This window comes from Lineus longissimus, chromosome 4 (assembly GCF_910592395.1).
Source record: "Lineus longissimus chromosome 4, tnLinLong1.2, whole genome shotgun sequence".
NCBI lineage: Eukaryota > Metazoa > Nemertea > Pilidiophora > Heteronemertea > Lineidae > Lineus > Lineus longissimus.
Window position 1 is genome coordinate 2,812,621 of NC_088311.1, and position 11,917 is coordinate 2,824,537.

An 11,917-nucleotide genomic window follows, 5' to 3' on the forward strand; every position below is an offset into this window, starting at 1 on the left:
TGAAATATTTGCCAACACTTCAAGATATTGAAGCTATAAAATATGTTTGGAATAGGACACCCAGAATTTGGGAGCATATAAGTTGCAGAACATTGTTCTTAGACAATGATAAGGATGCAATAGAGGATTTTAGTGATTAGTCAGTTAAATTCCATTGAAAACTGTTGTCAATGTCAGTGTTGAGCATCCCATTCCGAGTATTATCAGACTTACCAGAGTATTATTACATCAACAAAGTCGACCTAAAAAAATCCCTGGACGTTGCGGTGCGCCTCTGATGCCAGCATGTGGTAAACCCCCTTCAGGTTGATATAGGGATTCACACTCCTGCTCACGGGTCACTTTTCAGGAGTGTGTTTGACTTGGGCACAACTAGAGGTTGAAGAGCCACATTGTGAATCGCATGTAGCCTGCTATGCTCATTGGAAATGACTTGTTCTTCATGTCACGAATGTAAAGTGAGAAGTGACATGTTCCATGTGAACGTGAACCATATAAACGCCTCACAGGTGGTACATTTTGTGTACCCACGTTCCTTTAACCTGCGATGGACCAGCATCCAGTCTAATGGAGGACTACTCTCAGTGGTTTCAATGCTACAGAAACAAGGATAAACTTCAGCCTTGTGAGCAATTTGACAGCTCAGGCATCAGCATTTAGACTTTTCTTTCCATGACCACAGAGACTGAAGATGGAGCCAATACTGATGCTCAGCTAAAACAGCCTTCAACTGGCCAACAAGGATCCAAATTTCAAGATCGAATTCAGTTCAGCAACAGTGTATGACTGGAGCATGACCATTCCCTTGGCTTGGTTTATAGAACTCGAGCTTCCCAATGAAGATTCTGCCATATATGAGTTTCTAGTCTGGATCAACTAAGAGTACTTGGCTTGACACGACCCAAAATCACATGGTGATGAAGTATTGGTGTACGTGCAATAACTGCACATTCAGTTCACTGCTTTTTAGTTCCTTTTTCATTGATTATTCTGCTTTCTGTTTGTAAGTGATTGTGCTAATGTGTGGCCCTTTATGATAACTGCTTTTTGGAAGAAATTAACAAGACACTATTTCCACAGCACACTAAACATTTATTAACTAATTTCAATACATTCATCTCAGATCAAGTGAATAATTGTCAACATTTTCTAAAGCAAGTACAAGGCAAATTTGAATGGGGTAATATCGATTATCAGACAAGGCCAAAACATCTCTCAACAAGGTGAATTTTCAAACAACTTAGGCCAGCCCAACCTAAAGACAGTTGAAGGAATTAGGCAGAGGTAAATAAACGTTGACGTAAATAGTGCAGTTATTTTGTACGCAAAGTTGCTGGAATTTGCTAAACATTAAAAAACAAGGTAAGCTTTTACATTGCAATAGAATTATTAGCTATGGTATTTTTTTATACTGACAAATAAACAACATCACAATCTATATATTATTACTGGAGACGTCTGGAGAGTAATTTGCTCTATCTCCTCTGAAACCACTGAATGAATTGGCCATGTTGAGGGTTATTTAGGGGTATTTGGACGTCCCGAAGACGATCCGCTATATTTCGAAACCAAATTTTCATCAGAATATGCTGTTTTTCGTGATTTTTGCCCTGTGAATGGGCCACCTCCATCATCAGCAAGTGCTGCTATCTATGAGGAAAATATGTAAGTTACTTGACCTGCCAGGCAGCCTCAGAGCTGTTTTCAGCAGTCAGGGCACTCATACCCAGGATTAGACTTGCGCCGTCCGACGCCAACTTGCCGTTCACCCGCGTTGCCTACTCAATTACAATCAGCAAGGCCCAATGAAAAACATTCAATAGACTAGGCATATACCTGCCCGCCCCGGTCTTCTCACATGGCCAACTCTATGTCGCCTTCTCCGGTGCTGGGACATTCAACAACATACATGTGAAAGTCGACAACAACAGCAACCAAGGACTACGATAGGACAAAACCACAACACGGAACGTTGTCTTCAAAGAAATACTGTAGATCAATCTATGACATTTTCCGCACACCATCACATTCCCGGCAAGATACTGGTACGCAAAAAACGCTCCTAACAACTTCACCACAAATGAAACTGACACTTTATTTTATATAAGCTCCCTCAACCACCGTGCAGAGCACGGGTTTAAGCTAGCAACATTTATAATTCCAACACATCTCAAAGATAAATATTCATATTGCATGTACTGCCAACTGGACAGCAGGTGTCAAAGGTACTGTTAACCCTTTTATTTTTACAAAGCCGCATATGTTCTTGATTTGAGTAACAAACAAGTACCCCTGAAGACGAAGGCAAATCATTAGTTTTAATGCCAGAATATAAGGAATCCTTCTTCATCAATCATTCTCAATTTGACACCTGGAATGTGCAATATTCCTCCTTGAGAGGGCTTTGCAACTTTACACTCAGGACATCATGCAGCTACAGTCAGATAAAATCCAACTGTTTTCTCTGTCACGACCCAATGATTTCATTAGGCCATGCACCATCACTCGCGTCATATGAACTAAAATGCGGACAAGCCAAATATTGACAGTCCATTGTAATTTGTGTTTGATATTGATTTTGATTCAAACAACTAGGCATGCAAATAACCGGGTTAACAGTGAGACACATTGATATACTTTAAAAGCAAAAACCACTCAACATAATTATTTGAAGAACTAACCTCCAGGTATGACATTTAATGTTCGGTACATTATATACATTATCTGGAACAACATGAACCAATTCCTTAACCATATTCATGTATACATGATCCTGCAATGGTGTATACATCTTGGAAAACATATTAAACCATATCCAAGAAACCAACAAAGCAGGTAGAATATTCGAGTTGTCTTACTCAACCGATTGTCTCAAATAATGCTCCTAATGTTCAATGGTTGGCCAATTTTCTTGACCAACAACCATCACATCCCAAATCATTTCAATCCTGTTTTCCTTGGTCTGTATACCAGGAATGAGGTCAAAACATCTAGGACTTTATAGGCATCATAACATATGTACTCATGTTGCAACGGTGCATGCAATATCCTCACCAACTCATACACCATTCCTAATATTTATGTTTGTTGAAACCCTATCAACCCCAGTGAAACATCTCCTAACCTAGTCACTTTTATTCAAAGACACCATTGAACATTTATCTATATATTCAGCTTTTGATACAAACTGACAGAACTGAACTGACCGTCCTTAATAACCTAAGATAGGGTTACCCCCAAACATAAATTTCTTAAGAAAGCCTTATGAATGGTTCAGGTGCAGGATTACTGTCAATGCTCACACAGAGTACAAATAGTAGTCATGTAAGACAAGTAATTTCGAAACTTGTCCTGAGGTGAAGAAAGCTCATTCTGACTTTCCTACAAATTTGTGATAGAATTGAAATGGCATATTTTCCTGGATGCTGGTAGCAACGTTCTCATTCTCATGTCTGTTACACACGGCAAGGAGACACACGTTGGGTTGTCTTGTAAAGGGCTGTAAAAGAGGCATGAATGACTACATTCACACCCTCATCAATGCAATGTAGCCTCACTATCCAAGACTAAACAACAACATGACAATTCCCTCTTCGTGAATATGAAGTGCAATGTGAAATTGCCAGCATCCCGCCACATCCCGTTTATCATTGCTCTAATTTTTGCATCGATGCTTCAGAATAAGCATGCTAGACAAGGATGATATTAGTAACAGCCTCTCATGAAATGTCATGGAAACACAAAGTACCTTCCCTCAACAATAATGAACAATAATTCCATGAATCATCGTTGCCCTGGAAACAATTGTTATGGATGTATCAAATTCAACCACAGCAGCTGATAATTCTGATGAAGAGCAATTTGTTTTTAGTTTTCTATCATTTCCTTCACATTGAAATGATAAAGCAGGTGATTGAAGTGACATTCAACGACTTACAGTGTATATAGTGTAGACCTCTACTGCATACTGCATTGGTCCTTCGAACTCGTTTTTTCCTGCCCTGAAGAAGGGAGTTTGGGATAGAGCCTTGGTCGAGTACTCCTCTGCATTTGAGGATCATATACCTGCTCTGCTGTCAGACCAGGATAGGGCCGATATTGGCCAGATTGATACATATCCGATACTGAACTATCGGATGATATGGACATCTGGCCGATTCCAGCAGAGGCCTCAAACCTCTGTAGCGGAATTAATGTTGGCTGCTGAGAGGCAGAGGGGGCAGTTGGCTGTGACCTAGCTTGTGGTATGTGAGCAAGGTAGTCAGGGTGAGGGTATGCCAGTGGAGCAGACGTTGTGTAGGCTGGAGGAACATTTGAAGCCACCGTTGGGGAGTAAGGCGGCGGGCGCTCTGCCTCCACCACTTTATAACAAATAACATATTCAGGGTAGCATTGCTGGTTTTCTACCTTTAAAATAACAGCTTCATCAGGTGTAGTGAAAGTATCATAGACCACCTTGCTATAGGCATCACCAATAGGGCCAACCTGGCGTGAACCAATCAAGATCTTACAAAGAAACATGACACATTCATCAGGACGAAACTTTGCAACTTCGTGTAGGAGTCGAGCATCTTTTGCAAAATAGAATCCTGTGCCTAAATCCTGCACTGGACTGCCGCTACCTGTGATACTGGAAGTGATGATGCCATACTTGTCAACGAAATCCACCATGTCTGGTTCACAGATGTAGAAATAGTATTTCTCATCAAGCTTCTTGGATTTGTCAGTTTGAATGACTTTCTTTTGGCTGAAAATAAAGAAGATAGAAATCTTTAAAGTTTGAAACAAAGTTATGATAATAGCTTTCAGAGCAAAAGGAAGTGTTCAGAGGCTACAGAAAGCCACAGGTGTATCAACAACCTTGGGGAAAGAAAACCTTATTAAATCAGTTGTCACCTGCTGCTCTGTCACCCTTTTGTACCAGTAATAAAAAAGACCACCAACTGAGGAGATCTGATAAACCTAGTCTGACATCTTATATACGCCACTCTATCTGATTGGCATACGATGTCAAAATATTACCCAAAAATCGAAATCTTGCAAAGCACATGTCTCTATTTTGTTTATATACCTACGTTATGAAGCCTTCCCACAAATCAGCATTCTGGATACGACGAATGCTCTGGATCGCCGCCACTGTTCCCATGGACCTCTTGAACGACTGCTCAATTTCAGCGAACTCCCTTCCTTGGCCAAGTGTTACGAACTTCACACTGGCATCGTCATCCATTTCACTCCAATAGTCGGGATAAATCGAGGTGCTTTTCTGTTCTTGCAGCTGTGGGAGGGTTAATTTAGCTGTTGCTGCCCTGAAATGATAATAGTCTTTTAAAGAGTCTCATTCGTACAACAGGGACAAACTTTTAAGGGTCTAATTGGTCTCGAGAGCCATCACTTGATTGACTGTGCAGGGTTATCTCTTTGACCTGTACCACAATTCATTTCAGCAAGTGAATACTCAATATCAACTCCTTTCCTTCGCCAATATTTTGAAATTTAATTCCCAGCCCTACATTTTGTTGCTATTACTGAAGGCCCTCTTAAGTCTCACAAGACTAAGTGCATCCATTAAACTGAGTTCAATGAAGATGAAAAATATCATGCAAGGATATTTTTTAACATAGTTCAGTAGAAATAAAGGGTACTAAGCCTAAAAATCTCTGGACATTTTTAATCACTCACCTCAACTTTTCAGCAACATCATCCTTGGAGATAAAAACTGGGCGTCGACGGACACCAACTACTGCACCAGTGTCAATGTGCTTCAAAACCATCTCATTAAAGTTCAAACACATCCTCTCATCACGGAAGGTGTAGGTCGGATCGTTCTTGATGTAACGCTGCTCAACAACATATGCTTGATTGCTATTATCCTCCTTGAATAGATTTAAAAGAGAAAATGCATGATTTTTCAAACATTGCAAACTACTAAAATTCAAGATGCTCATTTGTAAATACATGTGCATGGCACCATACTACAAATATAGTAACAACAAGATTAAGAGGAATATTTTCTATTTAATCACAAAGAATGTTTTCTCTCTCAAATTACCTCATTACTGTGCCAGGTGTCACCCAGATAGTAGTACCACTTCCAAACAGTTGCCAGTGTCTTGAAGCACTCTGCCAGTACGTGAGAAAGGGTCGAAAGTCGTCGGACTGGGCAATTCATACTATTCTCAGTAAGGTCGCCTGGACCACTGTATTGCCAGGAATGTAGCTCCATTGGTTTCTTTTGGAAGACGATGTCAGTTCTTCCACAGAATGGTAAACCAAACCTGCAAAGAGATAATGAGAATTCACACTTCGCTCAATTGCGCTTTCAATAAGTTATTTACTGCTATCAACATGAGGCTACCCCATCCCTGTACATGACCAAAAAGAAAAGGCTTACAACAGAATTTCTTGCAGGGAGAGTATTATCCCTACCCTTCTCCTGTACCCTTGGCAAAATTCATCTGATGAAGCAATGGAAGTGTCACAACTGTTACATCTTCGCTACATCTTATTGTTTACATCACGACAGACTCCTGTGGCCTTTTACTGCTCCCACACGTCCCAGTGTGAACAGCTCCTTCAGGTAAAACCACCTTGAGCTATAAGGGTTGTGGTCACTCCCCTTATCACTATCAAAATACGCTCAACATAAAACAAAAGCAAGCTCCTGGACGGTGCAAAGAATGTCAACCCTTCATCTATCATGATGGGCAATCAAGACTTCACCTACCTTTCACTGTCAGAGAAAGTGATGTTGGAAGACCACCGGCCAGAGTTGACGCTGCAAAACTCCATCTCTATACCAATATTCAACTCATCTGGAAAGTCCTCCCAGTTGCCATCCACCTGGAACTGCCAGAGATATGGCAATGAATGATGTCGATCGGAACACGACTTCTTGCAAGCTCGTCGCAAGAATGGCTCACAGAGTTGTGGATCCACTGTCAGAGGCGCATCATTTCTTTGGTTGCTTCGCTTACGTCCCTTGCCACCTTTGTTGCCATCCTGCTTCAGCTGATCCTCAGCTGCCCTATTTACATGTAAGACATCATCGTTACCACCACTTCTTTGGTCACCATCTCTTTTGGACTTGGGGCGCACTCCGCTTTTTGTATCATCTTTCCTAGGAGTGGAGTGCTCTCTCTCTTGACCATCAGCCTGGGCTTCACTTGGGCATCCTGGGAGAACCATACGTCGTAGCAAAGCATTGGTTTCCTGTGCCAGATGATATCTCTTCAGTATTTTTTGGCATCTGATATTCTTGATATCATGATTGTTGCAGTTTGGCCCTTTTTTGCTGCAATTCCCTTCCAAGAAATGGGCCTCACAAATATGAAGCCATGGGCAACTCTGTGGTCGATTGCAGCCACTGTTGTTGTAATCATAGCATATTCGTGGTAATGTAGAGGCAATGACACGGCAGCAGACATTCGCCTTCAGTTTATCCAATTTGTGTTTCGTCAGTAATGCTCGGGTCCCTCCTTCTTGAAGATGGTGATTCCGCTTAGGGTTATGCCGACATTGCTTTGGACAAGTGCCAGCGATGAAATCTTTGCAGACGTTGAGGTAACCACATTCTTTGCTATTATCACATCCAGTCTCCGAGTTGTAGTTAAAGCAAATACGAACGCTTACAATTGGTGCAACGTCGAGAAGATGGCCATTGTCATGCTGGTTCAAAATGAAGCTACTCCCCTTACGAAACAAATGTTCCTGCAAGTCCATCTTGTAAGGCAACAAAGCATGTTCGAGATCAGGATCTCTCCTCATCTCGGCAAATTTTACCCAACCACCGTGCTGGCACAGATAACCAATAATGGCTTCCATGACCTCTGAATCATCTCCATCAATATTCAACTTCTTGTCAGAACTTGCACCAGCATTGGAAGCATTCGCTTTGGCCATTTGAATTAGACCCTTGAGGTCCTTCATGTCATCTTCCTTGATACGGATATCCTGTTTAACGTTCTGCATATCGATGTTACTCGTGTACAGGTCTGTCTCGCTGTCCACATCCTCATCACCAGAGTAGGCTTCATTATTACTGTCACTGGAGACTTCGGATTTCCTTTCACTGGCTTGGATTTGATTCAGATTCTTGCGTCCACGGCCTCTACGCTTTCTACTACGACCCTGTTTATTCCCACGGCAGTCCTCATCGCCACAATTACCAAGGTTTGTAGCGCTTCCTAAGTTGCTTCTATTGTACTCCTGCCCACCACCCTGTCCGCGTCTCCGATTCTGATCCAATCTTCCTCTACCACCCTGTCCTCTTCCACGGTTGCCCTGGTCACCACGCCTACCACTGTCTTCTCTACTGAGACAGTTCAAGTCTAAATTACTTCCCCTGTAGAAGTCGTTATCATTCATCCCTCTCCTATCATCGTTATGGCCCCCTCTGTAGCCACTACGTCCTCTACCATCGTGACTCTGGCCTCTATGAGGCTGACCCCTTCCACCTCTGCCCTGATCAGAACCTGATTCCCAGTTCCTATTGTCCCCTCCCTGATGTTGTCCTCTACCTCTGGGGTCCCTCCAATCATCATGATGTCCTCTGCCACCACTTCTGCCTCTATTATGATCACCAGGTCCGCCCCTAATGTCTCTTCCTCCTCTCTGTCCTCGACCAATTTCATCCAAGCGAGTGTGGCTTCCGCTTCTCATTTGACCCCCTCGATAGCCTCTTCCTCTTCCCCTATCTTGCCCTCTACCTCTCCCACCACGCCCCTGGTCATTCGCTTGATACCCCCCTTCATAATCGCCTTCGGAGGTGAGGCTATCCTGTGACGTATACCTCTCACTCTGCAGGCAAGAACACCGTACAACACCTTTTGAAAAGCGACCATCAGCCAAAATCGCATTCAGCAGGCAGGCCTCTCCTCTGACATCAATGGCATGGTAGTCAAGTAGTTTCCGATTTGGTCCTGTTCTGTACTCATGAGACATCTCGCATGCCATATTGGTGCAATTTCCCCTGGCATATTTGCCACAGATGTGAAGAAAATGGCACCTATCTCCACGCCTGCAGCCATCTTTATTTTGGTAGTCCAGACATAACTTCGGGAGAACATGGTTAAAGATCTCACGCAAGTTTTCAATGCAGCCTATACTATCGAGGCGCAGGCGCTCAATGATTGACCTGTTGAGAGATACTCTGCAACTATGATACCGCTTGCAATGGCTGCCAAATTGGCACTGACCAGCAAGGTATGCTGTACATATGTGTAACTTGTCACAATTATAGCTGCTGCAGCTGAATGTCTTCTGATACTGTTGACAAACTTCAACTTCGCCATGGTGTAGCTTCACAGTCTTGTGATTGTTAGTGCCTGACATTTTCTTGGGAAATAAAACCTGAAAAAAGACGCCAAATAAATACAATAATAGAAGGTAGTCGAGTCCACTCGCCCACTCTTGAACAAAAATCTGTTCCAATGGCAATATTATCTGGAAATAAAAAAGTCTTGTACTAAAGGGATGGATTGTTCTTCTGCACTGCCCATAAACTGACTAATCTGCACAGCTGATATGAAGAATCACCAGAGGGAACACAAACAAGGGTCCAACCATAACATTGAGAAACATTTAATGGGTAGGCAGATGATCAAGTATAGGTCAGAGTGCCCCAGGCATGCCAGGCGACCCTGTTAGTGTTACATCAACAAAAAACAAGACTTCAGACAATGTATGACGAGGCAGCTGTAATAAAGGAGCAGATAAGGATCCCTGAATGCCAAAAAGGCACCCCATGACATCAACACGCAGACTCCAAACAATGGGGGGTTGTTAAGGACCAAACATAACAAAATGATCTAAAAAAGATCTCATAATTATGGGACTGGTAGAACCAAATTTAAGGGTCTGAAATGTCTGAATGCCCCCATTTCATCAAGACACAAGTCTTCAAACAATGTAGGTTTGTTTTAAAAGGACCAAATAAGGGTCTGAGATGCCCAAGGAAACCTCATTACATCAACACAAAGACCACACACAAACAATGTCAGGCTAATTAAGGTAAGGATCAAATAAGGCTCTGAATGCCCAGGCACACATTACATTATGATCTTCAAACTATGGGGATGGTTGTCGAGTTAAAGTCAATAAAGATGCCCCAGAAACCTTGGGCCACACAAAGAATCATAACACTTTAAAAGGGCCTGAATGCCCCAGACAACCCATTTTACATCAACACATTCAAACAATGGGCTGGTAGTGGTAAAAAGAGCCAAATATTTGAAATAAGGGTCTGACGTGTCTGAATGCCCCAGACATGCCCCAGACATGTTAATTCCCCAGACAACCTCAAAGATCAATAGTCAAGTATACGGTGGCTGGGAAAGGACATCGAGAAAAAAATGTATCGGCGGGACGACTTACTATCTCGGGGGGACGACTTATGTCGGGGGGGGGGGGGGGACGTGAACCACTTAATCTCCAAACAATACGGATAAGTACGGATAAGGATAACGCCACGGGCTTTTAATATTTTAGATGCCCCAGGAAGTTCTAGGCCTATATATCTGCTGTGTTTATGACGAACTATCCAAGGGCCAGGTTTCTGTAGAGATTGCAGACAATGTTTTGCATCAAGCATATTTCTTACCAGAACTCGATGTGAAAGGTCTTTGCGATACAAAAATGGATGCGAAAAGACAGATTCCCCGAAACCGTTTCCCGGTATTCATATTAGTTCTACAACTTGTCGTTGTATGGCAGTAGCGGTTGATGCGAGGTTTGAGCGGGAATTTATCAGCACGTGACCAGTCGCCCACTTACCCAGCGCCATCCTAATCTGCAAAAATCTTTGTAGGCCTACGATTATGATCTCAGGTTACATAAACTAACTTGGAATACGACTACTTTAAACTTTATATGTGCTAAGTCGTCGATGATTTCAAAAAAGTTACCAATTTACAATTTTTCTGAAATTGAGATAACACTAACAGCCATTGCGTCATCCTAATTGGGTCTCCTTCTACTGCAGTGTTGGGGAAACTCGGAAGGTATTCAATATTGGGATGCATGGATCGTCAGTGAAGTCAGATGAAGTCATGTTTGTCTGCCTTTTTGCCAGCCAGATAAAGAAGCCTACCTCACTCTACTCCTATTACAGTAATAAAGACAAACAAGGGCTGATATTAATATTTCATAACATTTTATTTTAGACCTCCAACAATACCAATGACAATATCATAAATAATAATGACATTGAAGCCTTTGTCTCCGAAAAGTCAGGGTTCTTCAATCTTGTCTCTGTGATACAGTAGATATTTACAAATAGGTTCGATACCATATTAAATGTTTCCTGTCATTGACAAGGCAGTTACTGACACATTTTCAACACACTAAGACATAATTCAGACATTTATTTTGAGGATTTCTTAGTATTTAACAGAGGACAATGATCAAAATGATCAACAAAGTTTAAAATGATATGCATTGACAATGTTGTGACCCAGTCGATCTGGTAACCCTGGTATTCCATACTACCTTTGAAAACCGATCACAAGGTCAAGAAAACCTGTAATTTAAATGTCTGGAAGACTCACTTCGATCACAAAATTTATTTCATCACTAACGAAAGAAAAACGGAATTCAGATGGGTTTATTAGAGGCATCACAGTCAGTCTTAATCAAGTTTCACATATCTATGTTTCGTTTTCATTTTTCAGCATTATGGATTACGATTTCAGGCATGATTATCCTCTTGTCTATAATCATAATACCGTGCCATCAATACAGCAATAACTAAAGTTGTAAAACAGATGCCCAAACCACAAAAACCTTATGCTGTCCCAAGCTCCCACAACAATCCAAAACTATCTGCATACATACATTTGAGGTAGAAGTTTTCTTATTGACATGCAAAATACCACACTTTTCTCCGACGTTATCCTATATTTCATTCAAGAGCCGTCAA

At 41.8% G+C, this 11,917-nt stretch overlaps 1 protein-coding gene across 1 annotated transcript; it reads right to left on the reverse strand.

Moving 5' to 3' along the window:
• Window positions 1–1,083: 1,083 nt before the first annotated feature.
• On the reverse strand, window positions 1,084–10,677 carry LOC135486214 (uncharacterized). Its single transcript, XM_064768870.1, has 6 exons — window positions 10,601–10,677; window positions 6,728–9,351; window positions 6,053–6,278; window positions 5,683–5,876; window positions 5,076–5,309; window positions 1,084–4,747 (listed from the first exon to the last, which is right to left on the reverse strand). Exons 2-6 carry the CDS (start codon window positions 9,331–9,333, stop codon window positions 3,958–3,960), a joined length of 4,050 nt encoding a protein of 1,349 aa, XP_064624940.1. The 5' UTR covers window positions 9,334–9,351; window positions 10,601–10,677; the 3' UTR covers window positions 1,084–3,957.
• Window positions 10,678–11,917: the final 1,240 nt, after the last annotated feature.